This window comes from Podarcis cretensis, assembly GCF_951804945.1.
Source record: "Podarcis cretensis genome assembly, chromosome: 1".
NCBI lineage: Eukaryota > Metazoa > Chordata > Lepidosauria > Squamata > Lacertidae > Podarcis > Podarcis cretensis.
In genome coordinates this window covers 85,070,876-85,095,162 of record NC_137170.1, presented here as the reverse complement: position 1 = coordinate 85,095,162, position 24,287 = coordinate 85,070,876, and the positions used below count along the sequence as shown (strand labels likewise).

The 24,287-nt window shown below is 43.2% G+C and overlaps 4 protein-coding genes across 4 annotated transcripts; all 4 read left to right on the top strand.

Annotated features, from left to right (window-relative positions):
- Positions 1-574: 574 nt before the first annotated feature.
- On the top strand, positions 575-1,510 carry LOC307215014 (olfactory receptor 9G19-like; the record flags this gene model as incomplete). The annotated part of the gene is made up of 1 exon (XM_079974154.1): positions 575-1,510. One exon carries the CDS (start codon positions 575-577, stop codon positions 1,508-1,510), a length of 936 nt encoding a protein of 311 aa, XP_079830280.1.
- An 8,209-nt stretch (positions 1,511-9,719) lies between these two features.
- Positions 9,720-10,655, top strand: LOC307201074 (olfactory receptor 9G19-like; the record flags this gene model as incomplete). Its single annotated transcript, XM_079950207.1, has 1 exon — positions 9,720-10,655. One exon carries the CDS (start codon positions 9,720-9,722, stop codon positions 10,653-10,655), a length of 936 nt encoding a protein of 311 aa, XP_079806333.1.
- Positions 10,656-13,072: 2,417 nt separating this feature from the next.
- On the top strand, positions 13,073-14,027 carry LOC307214862 (olfactory receptor 5AR1-like; the record flags this gene model as incomplete). The annotated part of the gene is made up of 1 exon (XM_079973917.1): positions 13,073-14,027. Exon 1 carries the CDS (start codon positions 13,089-13,091, stop codon positions 14,025-14,027), a length of 939 nt encoding a protein of 312 aa, XP_079830043.1. The 5' UTR covers positions 13,073-13,088.
- A 4,277-nt stretch (positions 14,028-18,304) lies between these two features.
- Positions 18,305-19,427, top strand: LOC307214876 (olfactory receptor 5AR1-like; the record flags this gene model as incomplete). Its single annotated transcript, XM_079973942.1, has 1 exon — positions 18,305-19,427. The coding sequence occupies exon 1, from the start codon at positions 18,489-18,491 to the stop codon at positions 19,425-19,427; it is 939 nt and encodes a 312-aa protein (XP_079830068.1). The 5' UTR covers positions 18,305-18,488.
- Between the last annotated feature and the right edge of the window lie 4,860 nt (positions 19,428-24,287).

Below are 24,287 nucleotides of genomic sequence, written 5' to 3'. Positions count from 1 at the left end.
CAAAAGAAAGTCAGATTGAAAAACAAAGAAACTGAGAAAAGTGTCAGATTAGAAATATTTTATCACAGTGGCCTGAATACAAGCCTCACTTTTTTTCCAAATTCTGACCATGAACAGTTAAAGTATGGCTTAATTTTCTTAATTTACAAAAATGGGCTTTTACAATATTGCTGCTGAAACAGACATGCGGTAAAATGGAATGGGTGTGAGTGCCTACAGAATTTTAAGGGAGTGGCTTATATTCAGGTATTGTCTTGTTTTTTCTCTCCCCCGCCCCCTTGAATTCTAAAGGTGTGGCTTAATTTCAGGCCAATAAGGTATATAGACTTAGTAAAAACATGGCTTTGTTCCAGGTGAGAAATCTGAAAGCTCAAAATAATTCTGAAGTGCGTATTAGTGAGAATCCCATTAAACAAGTAATCTCCTCCCTCCCCATTTTTAATTGCCCTTGTGAGCTCTCTGATTCAGAACATATTGAGGAAAAGGAGCTTTAATAGGACACCATGGTGCCATTCCAAGTGTTAAGTGTCCTGTGTGTTTTCAGGTCCTTCAGCCAATGATTGACAGAAGATTCATGGAAGGAGGAAATCACACCACAGTCACTGAATTCATCCTTTTGGGATTCACAACAAATCCCAAACTGCAACTGATACTGTTTGTGGTGTTTCTCATAATTTATCTAGCTAGTCTAGCCGGGAACATTGCACTCATTCTTCTAATCTGCAGCAGCTCTCACCTCCATACGCCCATGTATTTTTTCATTGGGAACCTTTCCTTCCTGGATCTGTGGTATTCCTCCGTTTATACACCAAAGATCTTGGTGAACTGCATCTCTGAAGACAAGAGCATTTCCTTTGGTGGTTGTGCCTCCCAATTCTTCTTCTCAGCTGCCCTTGCCTATAGCGAGTGCTACCTTCTGGCAGCCATGGCCTATGATCGTTATGTGGCCATTGCTAAGCCACTGTCCTATGCCACTGCCATGTCCAGAAAGCTGTGCACAGCACTGGTGGCCCTTTCATATCTAGGGGGGTTCATCAATGCCACTGTCCTTACTAGTGAAACCTTCACATTGAGCTTCTGTGATGGCAATGTCATTGATGACTTCTTCTGTGACGTACCTCCTCTGGTGAAGCTTTCCTGTGATGTGACTGACAATTACCAGACTATGCTGTACGTCCTCTTGACTTTAAACATCATTGCCCCTTCAGCCTTCATCCTTGCCTCTTATGCCTTTATCCTAGCAGCCATCTTAAAAATCCGCTCCACTGGTGGCAAGTACAAAGCCTTCTCCACATGCGCTTCCCACCTGACAGCTGTCACCTTATACTATGGCTCCATCCTCTTCATTTACTCACGTCCCAGTTCCAGCTATGCTTTGGAGCATGACAAATGGGCTTCCACATTCTACACAGTGGTCTTTCCCATGCTGAACCCCCTGATTTATAGCTTAAGGAACAAGGATGTGAAAAAGGCTGTGAAGAAGTTGATGACAAGAAAGACAGATTTCTAAATGAAGAATACTTTATATATGACATAGTAGATTTATTTATAATGTAAACTGGTTTTATAGCACACATTTGTATGCTTTCATTGCCATACCTTCCCCATATCTCCCATTTGAGGAACTGTATTAAGAACTCAGTTTTTCCCCTTCTCTACTACACATGGCCTACAGCTATGAATTTAATATGTGTCAGTCTCAAATGGAGGCAACTGTTTCTGAATAAATATGAGCAATAAATATGCTCTCTTCCGTCTTAGGTTTTCAAATCTCTTCAGAACTGTGTTATAACATCTCTCTCTTTTTTACCCATAACATTTTATCCATTTCCCAACAATAACAAAAACAAAGCAAACAACAATAAAAAACCAGATTGACTTCCCCCAATTCCCTTCCTTGCTTCCAATGTATATCAAAGTACTACATGTCCATTATAAAGTTTTAACCATTTGCATTACTTATTATCTGTTCATAATAAATGACAAGTATTCTTAAAACCCTGCCAGTGTACATTGCTTCTGTATATATGCAATAAAGTCCTTCCATTCTTCCTTAAATTCGTTGTCATCTCTTCCTCCTAATTTCATTGTCAATTTTGCCATTTCAGCATATTCCGTTAATTTAACTTGCCAATCTTCTTTAGCTGGGATATTTTCTTCTTTCCAATGTTGTGCTAATAATGTTCAAGCAGCTGTGGTTGCGTACATAAACAAGTTCTTTTGTGATCTTGGTAAATCCATTCCTGTAATATCTAATAGGAAAGCTTCTGGTTTTTTATCAAAGGTTATTTTAAACATCTTCTTCATTTCATTATAAATCATTTCCCAATACTTCTTAACAATTTTGCAATCCCACCACATATGAAATAATGTGCCTTCTGTTGTTTTACATTTCCAACACTTATTTTCTTTAATTTTGTACATTTTCGCTAATTTAACTGGAGTATAACAATACTACTAATAATACTAATAATAATTTTTATTTATAACCCCCCCCCCCGCCACTGGGCCAAAACTGGGCTCAGAGCGGCTAACATCAAATGTATAACACATTAACATAAAATCAATTAAAATACATCCTAAAATCAGTACAGGATCAGATGGCAACCTGCAGATTTGGGTTGGGGACCTTAAACGTTCATCAGGCCCAACTGTTTGTACTGAACTTATATGAGCCTGTGGGAAAATTTGGGAGACCACTTTCATGCAAGTTCTTATGAAAGGGGAGAGGGAGTCAGACTGAACCCTGACCAAAAGCCTGGTGGGACAGCTCCGTCTTGCAGGCCCTGTGGAAAGATGTCAAATCCCCAAGGGCCCTGGTCACTTGTGACAGAGCGTTCCACCAGTGGCCGAAAAGGCCTTGGCCTGGTTGAGGCCAGTCTAATCTCCCTGAGGCTCAGGACCTCCAAGATGTTATTATTTGTGGACTGTAAGGTCCTCCATGGGGCATACCAGGAGAGACGGTCCCGTAGGTACGAGATACCATAATTTTCATATAGTTTTCTTTAATCACCACACATGCTGTAAATTTTATCTCTTTCTTCCATAGTTTTTCCCATTCCTCCATCTGTATATTGTGTCCCAGAACTGAGTTATAACATCTCAGTATACAGGCATTACAACTCACCATTGAACCCATTGTGTTTTGACCAGATGAAATTTTGTCTTTTGGTGCACTGCCCCATGAAAGTTGAGGGCTTCATTGACTCATTGAATTGTAGAGTTGGAAAGCACCCCCAAGGGTAATCTAGCCCAACCTCTTGCAATCCAGGAATCTAAACTAAAGCACCTATGCCAGAGGATGACCATCCAACCTCTGCCATCTGACCTCTGCCTTGAAATTTATAGGAAAGGATATTCTTACGGTTAATAATAGATAAAATAATTTTATCTATTTTCCCATGGAAGAGAGTATTTGAATTTCCTGCACTGGTATGTGAAAGGTAACAACTAATTTGCACAGTCAACCAAATCACATGACTCAGCTGGATTCTACCCCCTTGTAGCTATGCTCTGTTGTGCTACAAATAGTCTGCAATTAGGTTTTACACCTGCTGAGTGAAGTTATGCTTATCAGTATTCTGCCAAATCTGAGTCTCCTTTTCATCAGTTTCAGGTATCTAAGTAATGGTGCCTGCAATTTTCCTCTTCAAAAATATTTAAGGAAAGGGTATAATAGATATGTCTGAAGCTTTTGAGGTCAAAAGTTGAGAACCCACAAAGTGTGCATATAACTATACTATTAGACATTATATTAAATACATGGACATCAACTGAGGATGGGCAGGAATGTAAGGTATCATCAATATTAAAGAAAAAATAGATTAATTAAACTGTTTTTTAATACTTGTTTCATTCCATACCAAAAGTCTTTTCATCTAGCTTAAAATATGCCTACAACAACAATGTAAAATTCTTACACTGCAAGCAACCTGCTGTCTAATCTTTTAATTTTAGGATTTGTGCTTCCGGCTTTCTTTAATAAAGGTGAAGAAGCTTCAGTGAAGATGGAATCAGTAGAAAAGAGGGTTAATAAATAAAAAAAATCAGAAAGATGTGGGAAAATATTTTGAGGCATAAAATATAACTTCTGAGCTGTTCTTATAAACCAGTCAAGAAACTTTGGGAATCAATGAAATATTATATAAAGCCAAGAGTTTTGTTTAGGAAGGAAATTATTTTGTTGAAAATGATGACAAAAAAGGCCAAGTAAACATTTCTCCTAATCCATAGTTGTCTCTGTCACTGAGTAGAGACAGTGCTTCAAACAGGATGATACGAGGCAGGCCCTGGACTGCCTGGTCTAATTTTATAGTGGAGTGAGATCAGGACCCTGGACAAGAACAAGGATGCTGAATCTGAATGTAGGAGCAAGAGCTTCAGGACTTCAGTAAGTGGAACTACAGTAAATGAGGTTTGTGGTTTGAGGACCCGATCCCCGCATAGTGGAATGAAACACAAGGACACGTGATATAAGGTTAATGGGCAAGAAAAGGCCACAACTTTATTGATTACAGCAAGTGAAAAGGTATTGGCTTAGGCATTGGATTACATCAGCTGACTCCACCCACTCGGAGAGGGGTGAGTATAAAACAGGGGGGTTTATTCACCAGTAGGTGGAGCCTGTTGATGCTAATCCAACTATAAGCTCTCCCCTGATGTCACCGAGGGTCGTGCCATGGCCTCCCGCCATGCAGGCATCGGACAGAATACATGACCGCCGGATTCCTTTAACGGAATACCCAAAAATTGAAGGCATAGGCGATGGCCACACCTAGCCCTTCAATACCACAACACATTATTCCAATGCCTAACAGCTACCCGAGCCCAAAAGGGGCTCGCCGCCAATACCCTCACAGCTGTAACCAATCCCTGATGCTGCTGCTGATGTTATTTAACCAAATGTCATTCCCTTGCTCTGAAAGATGAACCCCATCATTCCGGTACAAGGCCTGGTCGCCAATCCGGATACGGTCATGAGAAATGACTCGGCCATTCATAAAGTGCACTCAACGGGCTATTGCATGATTTAAGAGTTTCCTGGTTTTTTCAATGGCCATACAGTTCTGCGCACCGCGCCAAACAATTCTCTTCAGGAAGGAGGACCAGAACACCAATGTTCCGGGACACAAGGCAGCGATATCGTCCAAATCTCTTTTTATGTTCCTGTGATGGCCTGGGAATCTGATTCAGAGGCTGAACCGGAGGATTCCCAGCCTGCACAGGAGTCCCCGCCTCCAGGGCCGGCTGAACTGGGGCAGGGCCTTGATGCTGAAGCGCCTGCACCTGTGCCGGATCCTCAGGAGCAGGCACCAGGTGAATCCACTCTGGCTCCGGAGGTGGTTGAGGACTCAGTGCCTATAGGTGAGTCTCCCCCTGGGTCCAATAACCCTTCAGCCTCTCCTGAACTGCAGAAGCTCAGGGCAGAGAGGCGAAGGGAACTGGTTTCTCCCAGGAGGAGTGCTCGCCTTAAGGCCAGGAGAGGCGGGTCTCCTGGGGGCCAGGACCGCCCCTGGCCTCAGAGAAGATAAAGGCCAGTCAGCCTGGTCCCAGGTTGCGGGAGCAACATCGTTGAAGAGCTATTTCGGCCAGCATCCAGTCCTGTTTCCCCAGAGTTCCTGTCCTTGCCCGGCTTCTCGCTGTGGACCCCGCTTCGCCCGAGGAGGACTGTCTGCCAACCCTCAACTCAGGTCCTGGACCTCGCCCCACAGTAACCCCCCCCCCGGACCAGCACAGTTCCACAACAAGTCCACACTTCTTCTGCTAACAAGGTCATTTTCCCCTAATTGAAGGATAACGATGTCAGGAGGGCCTAACACGGCAACTCTCTCCCTCAACAATGGCATACGCTCTTCCCAACGCATGCCTCGTCTCGAAAACCAGGAAACTCGCACTCCAGGTGGCAACCCAAGGTTAGGGGTGAGGTTGCAGCTAGCCAACCGAACGCGGGCCCAATTGACTATACTATGGCCGCAAATCCAGACACTTCTCCTGAGAACAGCTGAGAATAAAGCAAAGAAAAGACGGGTAAGTAGAGGTACTGGAGCAGAAAGCATTCTAACGAATGTAACCTTTATAAGCGTCGGATTTCCACCGGCCCATTTCCTTAATCTTATCCACCGGCAGCCCCAAGCGTGCAGCTGTTGTGGCAGCGCCAATCCTGAATGAGTGTGCCGCATAATCCTGGGAAGCTAAACCACAGGCATCAATCGCTTTGTGGAGTACCTTTGTGAATTGGTGACTCAACAAAGGTGACCCATCCTCGTGAACCAGGAGTGGGCCCGGGCCGTCCAGTCTGAGGTAAAGGTACTGTCTAGTGTCCTTGACCGGGCATGGGCCCTGCTGGGCTGAAGCTGTAAGCTTAACAAGAGCACCCCTACTGGCCTGATCAGTTTTGGATTGATGTATCCGCACCGTTATGCTTGTTTCGGACAATGCACGTCTTCCATAAGGAGGCCGCACATTGAGCCACTTGCGTTAACCTCGGCTACGACTTCCCCAAATCTCAAGGCGCCAAAAAAGGTGATAGCATATGCTGCGGAAAAGAGGCGGGCCTCAAACTTTGTCCAACAGATTGACCTAAGCTTTGTGCGTATCTGTGAGAGCAACCCATAGGAAATTGGCTTAGGGCCTTCGACTCTAGGGGGTTGTAACCTGCCCCAACCCTCAATAGCTCTGCGGATCAGGAAGTCACTGCACGGATCAGAGTAAGGCCAAGTAAACATTTCTCCTAATCCATAGTTGTCTCTGTCACTGAGTAGAGACAGTGCTTCAAACAGGATGATACAAGGCAGGCCCTGGACTGCCTGGTCTAATTTTATAGTGGAGTGAGATCAGGACCCTGGACAAGAACAAGGATGGTGAATCTGAATGTAGGAGCAAGAGCTTCAGGACTTCAGTAAGTGGGACTACAGTAAATGAGGTTTGTAAAAACTACTTTAATTAATTAAATAGGTGTGTGATCTTATGAAGCAGCCAATCATTACAGTTAGTTGCAAGACAATGGTGATGACTGAAGTAACAAAAACATCTCCTCTGGTCTGCACTAGCTATTCTGATGCTCCCCCTAAATAATCCTGATGTTCCCCCTACATTATGTTTCCTCTTTCCCTATCTTCTTGTTCTCTTTCAGCTCTTCCAAATATATACCTGAAGGCATCCAGAGAAAGAAATGGCCACTAGAGAGATTTGGGGAATAGGTTCTCAAAGTCTATTTCCTCAACAAGTAACACTCTCAATTTGCTTGCCCATATATTAGGTTATTCCAAAGGCATAAAACCAAATCCCAGCAGAGCATGAGAAGTTTTGTGTCATTAAAGAGGCCACTGGGACTATATCCTCCAGGGACAATAGAATGCTCTGACTAAATATCAAATAATATTTTTCTGATGTGGCGCCACTAATGGGTTGTGGGTGAATTGCTGGTTCCAGCACTTATATAAATCAGCCCAGAGATTGAATAAGCTCATTTTCTTCTGGAATCAGCATCATCCATGACTATCATATTGTGCCCTATGACTAGTGGGTGCCATCAAGATTAAGAGCTAAGTTTTGTTCCAGAGCTTTATCACCTAACAGGTTCAGCTTATTTGATTCTATAGATATTTGATTCTATATGATAAGAAACAGACACACCCTCTTTCACTCCTCCCTGCATACTGGCTTGTACAGCACAAAACCAGCAGAAGAAATCAGTCGACTGACCAAGCAAATCACATCTGAGAATCAATTCTCAAAGCGTATGTTATGCACCTGGTTGTTTTGTTGTCTTTGGAATGTTTTCTGGAAAGAACAAGGAGGAGAAGATTGATGACAAGCCTCGTTTTGTGCTGGAGAAGGTAAGGCAATCAAAGGCAACACACTTCAAAGACTTGGGTGCCCAGATTAAAATCAAGGTTATAATTGTGATGGAGATTGGTATTAATGGCAACACTTTTAAAAGCATGCTTGAAATGCCTCTGGGTATATGTCAGTAATTTTTAAAAATAATAAAATTGGATTAAAAACGATTAATGCAATATAATAAATATGGCTTTAAAACAACTCCCATTAAAATAAATTCATGTGTAAATCCCATTTTGAAAGCATATTTCTTAAGCAGAAATGAAGCACTTGAAATGGAAAGCAACTGTCCTTTCTGCTTCAGTTGCTGCTCTTACATATTGCTTTCTACTGGATTTCTATTTATGTTCCAAATACACTTACAGTGGTACCTCTGGATGTGAACGGGATCCGTTCTGGAGCCCTGTTCGCATCCTGAAGCGAACACAACCCACAATTGCACGTGCATGGGTTGCGATTCAACGCTTCCGCACATGTGTGTGATGTCATTTTGAGCGTCTGCGCATGCGCGAGTGGCGAAACCTGGAAGTAACGCGCTCCGTTACTTCTGTGTCACCGCGGACACTCAACTTGAAGCACATTTATCCTGAGGTATGACTGTATTCTAAACATCTGAGTTTACAAGGAGGGGCAGAAAATTATTATTATTATTATTATTATTATTATTATTATTATTATTATTATTAAACTTTGTATGCCTCCCTTCATCTGAACATCACAGGGCAGCTTATGACATAAGAAATGCAAACTGGGAATACAAAATGGATAATAAAACAAAAGCAAACCAATAGCGCCTCCCATAAACACATTTAAAAGGCCATAGAATGTCCAATCAGCCATAAAATGGCGGGCATGACCAGGTAAATCAAAACTTTTAACAATAAATGAAATTTGGATCTTTATATAGCACATTGGATGGGGCAACAGGGTTGTGGAAGAATTTGGAGTGTGTAAGAGCATTGCTTGCATCCTTTTCCACTGTTGTCCTCTGCTACTTGTTAAGATCAGAGATCTCTTATTTTCCAGATGCTGAGAACACTACAAGCCATTTAGCTCAGAGGTGAGGACTTTTTTCAGCTCAGTGGTGTCCTTTCCTCAAAGGCAAGCTTCCAAGGACCACATGTCAGTGATGTACAGGGGCCAGGGCAAAACTGGGTGAAGCAGCAGCTGTGACACCTCTGCGCAGTAAGCTGCATTCTGCCTGCAGAAAAATCAGAGGTTTCTGGGCACACAAATATATAGAGCGAGAGTGATAAACAGAGATCCATCCAGTCAAGTAAAAGGCATTTTCACAGTTCAGGGACTCATTTCAGCCAAGCCAAAGTCTTCAAGAAGCCTCAGGGAGGGGAGATGGGATGGATGGATCCGTCCATTTCAGTTCTCTCTGTTTTCCCCATTTCAAATTCCATTCTTCACATTTTGCAGCGTTACAAAATAATAATAATGAAATCCTCATGAAAATTCATCAGCATTTTAGTTTAAGTTTCTCCCAATAAACACATTTGTATACACAGTTTTCACTAAATTGCATGTTTTAAATATCCACATTCCCCTAATATATGCACTTTTGTAAATAATTTTTGGTTGGCAAACCGCATAGCAAAATTGGGATGAGTGAAAATTTCAAAGGATAGCTGTGTCTTGCTTTGCATAGTGGTTCCAAAAGTGCAAATTCGATAGATTTGGCTTCAAATTAGACCTGAATAGAATTTCTTGCCCATCTCTAGAGGGACTGTAGCATGGAGAGGGTGTATCATAGATAAGGTCGTGAGGTTCTTCATCCCTGATGTAGCTCATTGAGAACTGATGCTATTCTGATAGGCCAGAACTTCAGTGTATATCTTCAATTTCCTTACCAGCTAATCCCACATAGCTTCATGGAGGAAGGAAATCTCACCACAGTGACCGACTTCATTCTCCTGGGTTTCACAACAAACCCTAAACTGCAGCTGATCTTATTTGTACTGTTTCTAATAATATATATAGCCAGTCTGGCAGGGAATATCACATTAATTGCTCTAATCTGCAGCAGCTCTCACCTCCATACGCCCATGTATTTCTTCATTGGGAACCTTTCCTTCCTGGATCTGTGGTATTCCTCCGTTTATACACCAAAGATCTTGGTGAACTGCATCTCTGAAGACAAGAGCATTTCCTTTGGTGGCTGTGCCTCCCAATTCTTCTTTTCAGCTGCCCTTGCCTATAGCGAGTGCTACCTTCTGGCAGCTATGGCCTATGACCGTTATATGGCCATAGCCAAGCCATTGTTGTATGCCACTGCCATGTCCAGAAAGCTGTGCACAGCACTGGTGGCCCTCTCATATCTGGGTGGGTTCATCAATTCCACCTTAATCACTAGTGAAACCTTCACATTGAGCTTCTGTGATGGCAACGTCATTGATGACTTCTTCTGTGACTTACCTCCATTGGTGAAGCTATCCTGCAACGTGCCCAAGAGCTATCAGTCCGTGTTGTACTTCATTTTGGCTTCTAATGTAATTACTCCCTCTGCACTTATCCTTGCCTCCTATGCCTTCATTCTGGCTGCCATCTTGAGGATTCGCTCCACTGAAGGGAGACTGAAAGCCTTCTCCACATGTGCTTCTCATCTGATTGCAGTTACTTTGTACTATGGCTCTATCCTCTTCATCTACTCACGGCCCAGCTCCAGCTATGCTTTGGAAAGGGACAAAGTGGTCTCTGTTTTCTACACAGTAGTGATTCCTATGCTTAACCCCCTCATCTACAGCCTCAGGAACAAGGATGTAAAACATGCTCTGAAGAAACTGGCAATGAAATGGAGGACAGCATGAATGAATATAACTGGAAGCATGCTGTTTTGTTTCTAGTAGCTTAGCATTATTACTCATTAGTAAGATCTTTTGTCATGTGTTTTTATGTAGATGTGTCCTCAGAGCCTCATTTGTATAATGCATTATTTGTGAGACACTATTTTTCATACTCATAAGACCCATTCATGTTGGACTAATTCTTCCTTTTCTCCCTCTGCACATTTTGAGGCTAACTATTGCTGCAGATAACAATCATTTTAGATCATTTTCCCCGATAAAGTATCTGAACCCTAGGCTGCCATCCTATACCCACTTACTGGGGCATCTCATTTAACTAAAGATGTATAAATCTGTCATTTTAAATGTGCCACAGTTTTTTGGTTTTCCAAACTTAGGTTCAATCCTGCACTTAAGTCCTCACAAAAATTCATCAGCACTCTAGTGCCCATTTCCCCAAATACAATGCATTTTTACACATAATTTAGTTGGGGAACTGCATCACAAAATTCATCGAAGTGCCGATTTCAAAGGATGGCTGCATATTGCTTCCGGAAGAAAAAATTAGAGGCAGTTTCTCATTAAGATGTTTATTGAACTTATCTCTGCATTTAACTCAATGAGACTTACTTTTGATAAGGCATGCTACATAGGATTGCAATATTAGCTGCTTGTGTATATCCTAGATCAATATATTGCTCTCATAGAGAACATCTATGAGCATAACAAACTTCGCTCCTCACTTATTTAGTTGAGATGTTATAATATAATTTGAAAATAAATATAAAGATAACAATTTCTTTTAAAATTGTATGTTTCCTGCTTCATAAAACAATGATAATAAATTAGAAAGTATATGATAAAACTGGCCTCTGTTATTGCAAAGGGTTATTTGTTCTGGGTGTTGGTGGCTATTACATCAGTGCTGTTGTGTGAAGAAACAGTAATTCAACATCCAGTGGCCCTCTAGAGGTAGTTGGACTCCAGCCAAGATGATCAATGTGCAGGGACGATGGGAGTTGTACTCCAATAACATCCAGAGGGCCACAGGTTCCTCATCCCCATTCTAGATAAAAAAATTCATTGCATGATGCAATTGTTCCACAGGAGTGTGTGTGAGAAGAGGAGGAGGAGGAGGAGGAGGAGGAGGAGGAGGAGTTTGGATTTGATATCCCACTTTATCACTACCTAAAGGAGTCTCAAAGCGGCTAACATTCTCCTTTCCTTTCCTCCCCCACAACAAACACTCTGTGAGGTGAGTGGGGCTGAGAGACTTCAGAGAAGTGTGACTAGCACAAGGTCACCCAGCAGCTGCATATGGAGGAGCGGAGATGCGAACCCAGTTCCCCAGATTACGAGACTACCGCTCTTAGCCACTACACCACACTGGCTCTCAGGGCCCAAGGGAGCCAGCACCCATGAGTCAGGGACTTATGGAGCAGTTGCAGCAACAGGGAAACTTCCGCTCCCACCAGCTTATACGTCCTCCCCTGATGGGTTGTGCTCCTGCAACCTGAGACTTCTAGCGGCACAGAAGGTCTGATTCTCTTCCCACTACAAGACCCTCCTGGTTCTAGGAGACAGCAGGCAGGGGGAGGTGGAAAGTCTACTGATCCATATGTTAGCTAAAGAGCCTCTTCTGCTGCTGCCCCATCTCGTATGCCTTCCTCCATCCCACTCTGTCCTGACTCTCCCATCTGCCCTGGCTCCTGCCTTGTGGACAGTGGCAGGCCCCATAAATCAATGCTCCCCTTGCCTGGATAACTCCCCTAGTCCCCTGCCTTTGCTGCACACTCTTCAGAGTCCTGCCAGTCCTTGAGAGCGTTGGTGACGTCAGGTGCAGGAAGGAAAATGAGGGCCCCTGACAAACCACAATTAGTCCCACTGCCTGAGAAACCCTGCCAGAAAGCAAGAGAAATGGATGTCATGTATTTTCTTTTGCAAGAGGGGAGGGGAAATGATAGGGAGCACAATGAGAAAACAAATTGCATGGGATGCCTATACCCTTGAAACCTCCACAAAGTTATGTCTCCTGATGAGGGAATCAGAGATCAGAAATCCCCTGGGGACAGAGCTCCCGGCCTCTGCCATTCCTACCCTTTAATTATCGCATCATCTTTCAGAGGTAGGAAACTCAATGCACAATAAATAGACATCCAGGAGTTTACAGGGATCAGTAGGATGCTGACTTAACCAGTGATCAAAACTTCAGAGTTCATCTCTCCCACCCATAGAAAGGTTCAAGGAAAAGACAAAGGGGAGCATCACTCAGGAACTCTGGATCTTCTAAAATCTCCACAAGAAGCCTTGGTAAGACCCAACTATGTCATCATCAGCCTCACAGAGCAAGTGGGACCCAAGCAAACTTTGACATCTCATAGACTGATTAATATTTAAAAAAAACCCTGCCATCCACATTTCCTACATTTCTCCAGACCACTGTATCTTTTCCTTAAAATGGTGAATGAAAACAGTACCACCGTCACCGAGTTCATTCTCCAGGGCATCTCAAATGATCCAGGTATGAAAGTCTTATTTTTTGTGGTATTCCTGATCATCTATCTGGTCAATGTTGTGGGAAACATGGGCATGATCATCTTGATCACACTTGATTCCCACCTTCACAATCCTATGTACTTCTTCCTCTGGCACCTGTCCTTCTGTGACATCTGCTACTCATCTGCCATTGCCCCCAGAACGTTGTCTGACTTGTTATCTGAGAGCAGGACTATCTCCTTCCCTGAATGCACTGCCCAGTTCTACTTCTTTGCTGCCTTTGTGGGTGTTGAGTGCTACATTTTAGCAGTGATGGCCTATGACCGCTATGTGGCCATCTGCAACCCATTGCTCTATTCCACTGCCATGTCCAAGTCCCTCTGCATCCGGCTCCTACTTGGGTCATACATTGCTGGTACAATTTGTGCCATAATACACACAACAGCCACCTTCAGCCTGCAGTTCTGCAGTTCCAACCTCATCAACCATTTCTTCTGTGATGTCCCTCCACTGCTGGCAATCGCTTGTTCTGACACCCACATTAATGAGATTTTGCTTTTTACATTTGCTGGCTTTGTTGAGATGAGCTCCCTCTCCATCATCCTTCTCTCTTACATCTTCATTTTAGCAGCCGTCCTGAGAATGCCCTCAGGGAGACTCAAAGCCTTCTCCACCTGTGGGTCCCACCTCACAGGGGTCACTCTATTTTATGGGACTGTGATTTTCATGTATCTCCGGCCCACTTCTGTCTATGCCTTGGATCAAGACAAATGGGCTTCTGTGTTCTACACAGTAGTGATCCCCATGCTCAATCCTCTGATCTACAGCTTGAGGAACAAAAATGTTAAGGAAGCTTTCAGAAAATTCATTAACAAGAAGCTGAACTCTGTCTTAAACTAAAATGCAATATTAATACTGAATGGGTTTTTTGTGAACTGGTTCCATAGGAACTTGACTTGTAGATTTCAGAATGATTTCCTTTCCCTTATAGCTGATCAACAATTTCCTACCCGCTAGAGAACCAGAAAACGAAGGAATGCAACCACAGAGTTATTGTCTGACATTCATTGAGCAATGTCATTTGCAATTTCAAAATCATTTGTGCTGAGTGAGGTTGACTGAAACTTCATGTCTACTCTGCAATTTAACAAGTGTGAGGGGTCACCTGAAAGCAGGCATTCCATCAGGCCACCTCAGTGGAAGAGATGGGATATGTTGTGTTGGGATATAAGGAACATATAAGAAGTGTCCCTTTCTTTCTAGAAGACAAGACTAAAAGAAGAAATTCCCCAGGCACCATGAAAATCATAGGAGCTCAAGGGTTCAAAGAGCATTACATTCAAATACAGCACCTCCTAGCATACATAACTGGAAGATTCCACCATCTTCTTTAAAAATGTGTCATCATGAAAACAGCTGGTTTGCTATTTTATAACACTAATTCTCATCATCGGGTTGTATCCAACTAGCTTATACCCAGAGTAGACTGACTGAAATATATCAGCTATGACAGTTATATCCATTTATATTCTGAGTAGGACTAACGTTCCAAGGTTTTTATGTCATATTATTGTGTTGTAGTCTAATGAATTGTTTGTTTACTGTCCTGGGTATCTTTGGGTTGATGGGTTGGTTATAAATATAACAACAACAACAACAACAACAACAACAACAACAACAACAACAACAAGCTTGATGTTATCAGATATTTTTCATGGAAATCACCACTAGAATGCAATCTGCCTAGTACATTGTGAGTGTTGTTAAGATTCTCCTCTCAAAATTCCAAAATACTATACAAAGTAACCCAAGAGAACCGGGATTCTATGGCCTCCTCCAAAGGTTTCCTGTGGCTTTTGTTATTTCACAAGTATGAGGTTACCAGCTAGGCTGCCACTGACTTCTGCTCGGCATTCTGGGCAGCCCAACCAGAAGTAAACACAGGCAAGCCTACAGTGGAACTATGCAGTAGCAGCTTACCACTCAATGCACTCTTACCTCACACAGCCTACGATGAGGGAGAGATGTGATTCAGTGCACATTTAAAGGTGAACTTACCTAGTTTCCACTTTCTGAAGCAATGTGAATCAATACAAATCCATCGGTCACAATTCAGACTTCTCTGAATTTTGCAATGCACATCTCCAGTCAAGTAATATTCACAGACTAGGGTGAAATGTGCATATGGATGCAAAAATCAACGGGAATAATAAAAAAAAAGCATGAAGAAGAGTTTGGATTTGATATCCCGCTTTATCACTACCCGAAGGAGTCTCAAAGCGGCTAACATTCTCCTTTCCCTTCCTCCCTCACAACAAACACTCTGTGAGGTGAGTGGGGCTGAGAGACTTCAGAGAAGTGTGACTAGCCCAAGGTCACCCAGCAGCTGCATGTGGAGGAGCGGAGACGTGAACCCGGTTCCCTAGATTACGAGACTACCGCTCTTAACCACTACACCACACTGGCTCTCACACCACACTGGCTTTATATCAGGCAAAATTGTGTGCAAGAAAAAGTTTATTGGGAGAAATTTGCTATGGAATGCTGAGGAACTTTCACCAGAACAAACAACGACCCCGTAAATGGATGTGGAAATGTGTGCAGCTTGAGATTGGGAAAATGTGAGAAACTGAGAGAAAGCAACGCTAACAGATTCACCCACCCATACCCTCAACTGCATAAAGAGACATGATAGCTATGTGAGAAAGAAAGAGAGCAGGAGAGAGGGCAGTAAGCAAATCCAAACCAAAATGCTTCCTCAGAGGAGATGGCAGGTAGGAAGGAGAGTAATACAGTGCAGAAATCAGGAGAAAGGAAGATTTTGGTTGTGGTCATACAGTGGCAAGCAAGCAGGGGATTCAGGCAGGAGTGGGAGGAAGCTGGACAGATGGGAGGCTGAAAGAGGTCTCAGCTTCATCTGCAGTTACTTTTATTTCTAGTAATTGCTGCTTCATAAAGAAGGGTTTTTATGATGGACTGGCAGGTAAGGACACCACATGCATCCACTGCAGCCACTGAGAGATGCTATCCAATACCAGAGCAATAGTAGTGCCCTCTATATGTTGTTGGACAACAGCTTCCATCAGCCCTAGACAGTGTGGCAAGTGGTCAGGGATGACAGGCATTCCAGTCCAACAACTTATAAAGGTCACCAGGTTGGCAAAGGCTGCACAACTCTAACTCTCCCTTCCCCCAGAAATATGGTTCTAACAACAATAGGAATAATGATGGACTTCATCTGCATTGGTATCAGAAAAGTGCATGTTTTATGTTTATAAACCCAGAGGGGTGGGAACCTCCTCTTTAATTCAGAGAAGACCTGAATTCTGCAGTCATTGTAGTTCCTTTTTGTTCTTGAGTTGAATCTACAACCAGCAGGTGAGGCCTTGTTCGTAGTGCCACTACTGGGGCTGCGAGGCTGGGGCTGACTTATGATAGGGGGCTTTTCAGTGCTAGGCTGCGGCTCTCTAACACCTCAGTTAAACTATGCAAGCAAAGGAACATGTCAGGATTTACGATCTCCCTCTCACACCAAGAGATGGCAGGCTGGCGACTTTATTACTCTTTAAATTTATTAGTCTTGACACAATAGTTTCAGTCTGAGCACACAGCTCAGTCTTCCGCACTCAATGAGTCAGTTTCGCCCACTGAAGGGTGGTCTCTTTGCCAACAGGCTATTCTCCATTGGCTGCCCCCTCCTCCTGTTGACCTGGCGCCAAGCCTGGACTCTACCATTTCTCCTAGTACAAGGAGACTATGGAGCAGCTTGCCCAGTTTGCCCCTCCTCCCCAGAGAATGTGTCTGAGATCTGTGGCTCCTCTACCTGCCTCACACTGTCTTGGGAGTTTAAGACACGCATTCCAGGACGGGAGGGACTCACCTCACCCCCCCCCCCCGTATGGGAAGAAGACATGCCTCTATCTCTTTCTGCCTGCCACCCCCGCCCCCTTCGTCATCGGAGCCCCGCTGTTGCTCTGGGAAGGAGCGTTTCTGACAGAACAGGAGTTGCAGAATTCTGCTGATCAATTGCTTGCTGGTGCCTACAAACCCTGTATCCTTTGCCCACAGGTTATGAAATCAAACAATGTTGGAAAGGGATCGGAGGGTTGCAAGCACTGCCAATCACCTGGTTGGCAGTATCTGCAAATTCTGTTTTCAACAGGAAGCTGCATTTTTACCTGTCCCACAGCTGACATCACGGCCCATCCCAGATAAAGAAGACGCACATCTGATAGTTAACTCTTTATTGGCAAGATAAACACTTACAGCAGCTCCCACAGTGCTCTGGATACACACTGGATATACTCCTCTAGCCTATTGGAACCCAAAATCTGGAGCCCATGGAGCAGTTGCAGCAACAGTTAAATTCCACCCCTCCACCTGCTTATATGTTCTCCCCTGATGGGTTGTGCTCCAGCAACCAGAGACCTCAACCGGTATGGAAGGTGCCACTGCCCTTCCCACTTCACGCCCCTCCTGGATTTAGGAGACAGCGGGCAGAGGAAGGTAGGAAGTCTATTGAACCGTCTGCCGGCTGAACAGCCTCCTCTGCTGCGGCCCCGTCTGGTGTGCCTTCCTCCATCCCACTCTGACCTGACACTCGTCCCTTGGCTCCTGCCTTGTAGGCAGTGTCAGGACCCATAAATCAATGGTCCCCTTGCATGGATAACTCCCCTAGTCCCCTGCCTTGTCTGCACACCCTTCAGAGTCCTGCCAGTCCTTGAGAGCGTTGGTGATGTCAGGTGCAGAAAAGAAAATGAGGGCCCCTGACAAACCATAATTAGTCCCATTGCCCAATAAACCCTGCCATAAAGCAAGAGAAATGGATGTCATGTGTTTTCTTCTGCAGGAGGGGAGGGGAAATGACAGTGAGTACAATGAGAAAGCAAATTGCATGGGATGCCAATACCCTTGAAAGCTCTACAAGGATATGTCTCCTGATGAGGGAATCAGAGATAAGAAATCCTCTGGAGACAGAGCTCCCGGCCTCTGCCATTCTTCTCTTTAATAATTGCATCATTTTTCGGAGGTAGGAAACTCAATGCACAATAAATAGACATCCGGGAGTTTACAGGGATCAGTAGGATGCTGACTTAACCAATGATGAAAACTTCAGAGTTCATCTCTCCCACCCATAGAAAGGTTCAAGGAAAAGACAAAGGGGAGCATCACTCAGGAACTCTGGATCTTCTAAAATCTCCACAAGAAGCCTTGGTAAGAGCCAGCTATGTAATCATCAGCCTAGCAGAGCATCTGGGACCCAAGCAAACTTTGACATCTCATAGACTAATTAATATTTAAAACAACCCTGCCATCCACATTTCCTACATTTTTCCAGACCACTGTATCTTTTCCTAAAAAATGGTGAATGAAAATAGTACCACCGTCACCGAGTTCATTCTCCAGGGCATCTCAAACAATCCAGGTATGAAAATCTTATTCTTTGTGGTATTCCTGATCATCTATCTGGTCAATGTTGTGGGAAACATGGGCATGATCATCTTGATCACACTTGATTCCCACCTTCACAATCCTATGTACTTCTTCCTCTGGCACCTGTCCTTCTGTGACATCTGCTACTCATCTGCCATTGCCCCCAGAACGTTGTCTGACTTGTTATCTGAGAGCAGGGCCATCTCCTTCCCTGAATGTACTGCCCAGCTCTACTTCTTTGCTGCCTTTGTGGATGCTGAGTGCTACATTTTAGCAGTGATGGCCTATGACCGATATGTGGCCATCTGCAACCCATTGCTCTATTCCGCTTCCATGTCCAAGTCCCTCTGCATCCGGCTCCTACTTGGGTCGTACATTGCTGGCACAACTAATGCTATAATACACACAACAGCCACCTTCAGCCTGCAGTTCTGCAGTTCCAACCTCATCAACCATTTCTTCTGTGATGTCCCTCCACTGCTGGCAATCGCTTGTTCTGACACCCACATTAATGAGATTTTGCTTTTTGCATTTGCTGGCTTTGTTGGGATGAGCTCCCTCTCCATCATCCTTCTCTCTTACATCTTCATTTTAGCAGCCGTCCTGAGAATGCCCTCAGGGAGACTCAAAGCCTTCTCCACCTGTGGGTCCCACCTCACAGGGGTCACTTTATTTTATGGGACTCAGATTTTCATGTATCTTCGGCCCACCTCTGTCTATGCCTTGGATCAAGACAAATGGGCTTCTGTGTTCTACACAGTAGTGATCCCCATGCTCAATCCTCTGATCTACAGCTTGAGGAACAAAAATGTTAAGGAAGCTTTCAGAAAACTCATTAACAAGAAGCTGAACTCTGTCTTAAACTAAAATGCAGTATTATTACTGATTATTATTTTTTTGTGAACTGGTTCCATAGGAACTTGACTTGTAGGTTTCAGAATGATTTCCTTTCCCTTATACCGGATCATCAATTTCCTACTAGCTAGAGAACCAGAATATGAAGGAATGCAACCACAGAGTTATTGTCTGACATTCATTGAGCAATGTCATTTGCAATTTCAAAATCATTTGTGCTGAATGAGGTTGACTGAAACTTCTTGTGGACTCTACAATTTAACAAGTTTGAGGGGTCACCTGGAAGCAGGCATCCCACCAGACCACCTCAATGGGAGAGATGGGAAGTGTTGTGTTGGGATATAGGGAAGATATTAGAAGGAAGTGTCCCTTTCTTTCTACAAGACAAGACTAAAAGAAGAAAATCCCCTTGGAGTACTGCACCATGAAAATCATAGGTGCTCAAGGGTCCAAAAAGCATTACATTCAAATACAGCACCTCCTAGCATACATAACAGGAAGATTCCACCATCTTCTTTAAAATGTGTCATCATGAAAACAGCTCTGATCTACAGCTTGAGGAACAAGGATGTTAAAGAAGCTTTCAGAAAACTCATCAACAGTAAGCTAAGTCCTGTCCTAAACTGAAATGCTATGTTATTACTGAATGTTTTTTTTTCCCTTTCACTTATAGCTAATTCTCAATTTCCTACTAGCTAGAGAATCAGAAATATGCAGAATGAGGTTGGCTGAAACTTCTGGAATGACTCAATAGTAAGCGGTTGGAAAATTACAGCCTATCAGGTTCATTTCAAATATATCCCTTTACAAAAGGGCACAAGTCGCAGCTAATACTACATGCAGTATTCATGCAGATACATCCTCACATCTGTAATAATAATGAGAAAACAGACCAGTTATCATCTACACTGCATCACTGTGCACATTTATTTACATGCAACATGCCACATGTGCAAAAACACTTTTGTTAAGCAATTACGTCATGAATGGCAACCTGTCGCCCTATAAATTTTGCTGGATTCCAGTTTCCATCAGCCTCAACTGATATGGCCAAGGTCACAAATGATGGCAGTATCTAGAAGGACTACAGCAGTATCTAGAGGGCCACAGGTCCCCCAACCCCTGAATTATGTGACTTCTCTTTTGTAAATCCCTACCTCACATTGAAGAGTATTGCTGGATCAGAGCAGTTTCTTTCTGCCTTAGATTCCTTTTTGCAATAATAATGTAATCTACTCACATTTGGGGCAGGGTAATAAAATCAATAACTATCAAATATATTGATTGGTTTGTGTCATCTGGTGTCTGGTGACTGAGGCTGCTTTTCTATATATAAGGAAATGGGACCTGTGGCCTTCCAGGTGTCATTTATTCCAGCTCCAATCAGCCCCAGTCAAGGCAAATGGTCAGAGATTATGGGAATTGTCATCCAACAACATCTAGAGGACCATAGGTTTCCCAGCTTTGCTTATACAGCCTTAACTGGAGTAGAGACCCATTGACCTCAGTAGGACTTACTTCTGAGATGATATGTATAGGATTGCACTGTAAAGCTTGTTAACTTTACTTGAATGATTCATATATTGTATTTCTGCTTTCTGTGTGTGTGTGTGTGTGTGTGTGTGTGTGCGTGCGTGCGTGCACGTGTGTACGCATGCATGTTTTGTGTGTGCGTGTGTGAAAGTTCAGTCCTGCACTGGGCTTATATCTATATTTTTGTAAAATATTTGTTCTCCATTTTATTCATTTGAAAGAAATGAGCTCAAGTCCACACATAAATATGTTACAGTACATTTTCTATCACCAAAACAGCACAACTTGGCAACTCCTCTCGAATATTATCCTTATAGATAGTCTTTGATTTGATTTACTATATTTCTATACTGCTTTTCCTTAAAATGAATCCCAAAGCAGCTTCTGAACAATAAATATTAACATGATAGAGCATAATAGAGTTTCACAAATACAGCATAAATTATGAAGAATGTAATTGTTTCACTGGTTATTTATTAATCAATCTATCTATCTATAAAATACTATTAACAAAGCAACAACTATAAAATAATCATTACAATAAAAAAATCATATTATATGATTGAAAAATCAATACATCATTTATAATCTATAAATCAATCTTAACAACATTAACAAAGTAGCAAGCAAAAACAACAACTCAGCACTGTTATGTTATCTGATGGACAGGCATAAACATGACAGAGATTGTGCTGATGGGGTATCTTATTTTTTGCATGCCACAGAAACTTTTGTTGTTGTTGTAAAACAACACAGCTCTTTCTCTGATAAATGAATTGTGCCTGAAAGTGGACCCATTGAAATAAATGGGCCTAAGTAACTCATTACTAGCTAAAGTCCATTGATGTCAATTGGTTTACTCTGTGTTTTAGTCATAAAAAGGTAAAGGTAAAGGTACCCCTGCCCGTACGGGCCAGTCTTGACAGACTCTGGGGTTGTGCGCCCATCTCACTTAAGAGGCCAGGGGCCAGCGCTGTCCGGAGACACTTCCGGGTCACGTGGCCAGCGTGACATCGCTGCTCTGGCGAGCCAGAGCCGCACACGGAAACGCCGTTTACCTTCCCGCTGGTAAGCGCTCCCTATTTATCTACTTGCACCCGGAGGTGCTTTCGAACTGCTAGGTTGGCAGGCGCTGGGACCGAGCAGCGGGAGCGCACCCCGCCGCAGGGATTCGAACCGCCGACCTTTCGATCGGCAAGTCCTAGGCGCTGAGGCTTTAACCCACAGCGCCACCTGCGTCCCTTGTGTTTTAGTCATACCATCCTATAAAACCATTGGGAACAGTGTAAAGAAAAGCAACAAATTGTCCCATCCCGGTGTTCTGTGGGTATGGCCTCTAGAAGAGACATGACCAGGGGCATGTGCAGAATAAACATTCTGTGATATTCTGGCAGTGGACAAAGCTGCATTGTAACTTTTGAATAAATGTTTGGTTTTAAATGAATGAATGAATGAATGAATGTTGAATAACCATATAGCCATATATCTATTTAGTTTCCAATTCATATCCTTCTCCAGTATTGTGGGGTTTCAAACACAGTGGGGTTTCAAAAGAACAAGGGAATATAAGTAACAATATCGCCTCTGCAAGTTGGCCAGTGTCTGTTAGGATTCTTGCTCCATGTTTGCAGTCATGGAATTGTTGTTCTATCACATGACGGTGTATGTTTTTATTCCACAGTGTGGGAAGTGACAGAGACAGGATGTTTGTGTTACTGTGTTCCACGAAGTGGGACTATTGTCCTTTGTTCTTTCTCTTTGCTGTCTAATGAGAAAGAGGAAGGAGCTAAGTCAGAATGCTTCAAGTGTATTATATGTAAATAAACGTAGATTAGCCAAAATGCTGTGCTACTGAGTTCTGTTACACAAACTACAAATACTCTGCAGGATCCCTAAGTGTGCTGATGCTTCTTGGTATCAGTCGCTGTGATGTTCGGGCTGGAGAAAGATTTTGAAGCTCCCGAATGACCAACCAGGAGGGAGACAACGTGCCAGTTGGGCATGTGTCTCTGCCAGGGTCCTACACGCAAGTAGGACGATCCTAATAGTGTCACAATAATCATGTGTGTCCTGTTGTGGTTCCTGGCATGTGCTCTCCTCCTCCCCACCCCATGCCCAAGCACAGGACCACCTCATTCTGGCACTCCTTCAGAGAGCAATACAACAGAGTGATTTCAAAATGACAACAAAATATAAGCAACCAGAGTGTAGGGGGACTAGAGACAGGTGTGCTGTAGGGATAGACTAGCCACTGAGAAGAGTCAAAGTACTCTGACACTGTTGAGGTTGTTGACTTCCAATTTAATAATCTGCCTTGGGTCTAGTTAAATGTAGTGGTGCCATGAGACCAATATGTCAACATTCTGCCCCCTCTTATTGTAAACAAATTCATTAAAGTCTAATTAGGACTCTGTAAGAAGATGAACACTTTCAAGAAACTGCCCCAGTGAAAAACATCAGTCTGTCAAAATGGAGCAAGGTCCTGAACCCTGGCAAATGAGTAGCTCCATACTGAAACACCCTAGAGTTTGTAGCTTTTAAAATGTGTGGTGCTTGTATACACAAATAATGACCTGAGGCTCAAAAAGGCAACATTACTGCTTTCTTATAACAAATTTTTGGATGAGATGCCACTGCTATCCAAAAATCTGTCATCATGAAACAACTGAATTTCTGATTTAAGATGCTAATTGGTAATATAACAACAACCATGATGATGTTATCAGATCTTTGATTTGAAATCATTACCAGAATGAAATTTGTATAGTATGTTGTCAGTGATGCGAGGACTCTGCTCTCAAAAACTCAAATTCCTATTCCAAAGTAATCCAGATTCCACACCAAGAGAGCCAGGATTCTGTAGCCTGTGTGAATTAAGTTAGAACATACATGTTGTTTTAGGTTTTAGTTTTGCTTTTTTGCATAACTTACTCTGGTTTTTCTAGTCATTTACAGTAGAAAGGAACTGTGCACAATACCTGAGCTATTTCTCATCACTAATGGATCTTCTCCAAAGTGTTGTTGTGGCTTTTGCAATTTCACAAGTGTGAGGAGTTACCTGAAAGCAGCCATTCCATCAGACCGCCTCATTGGGAGAGATGGGAAGTGTTGTGTTGGGGTATCAGGAAAGCATGTCAGAAGGAAGCAGGCCTCTCAAAGAACAAATGTCCTTTATTACTACAAGACAAGACTAAAAGAAGAAACTCACCCTGGAGTACTGCACCATAGAAACTACAGGGGCTCAAGGGTCCAAAAAGCATTACATTCATACAGCACCCCCAGGCTTACATAGCAGGAAGCAGCGGCGTAGCGTGGGTTGTCAGCACCCGGGGCAAGGCA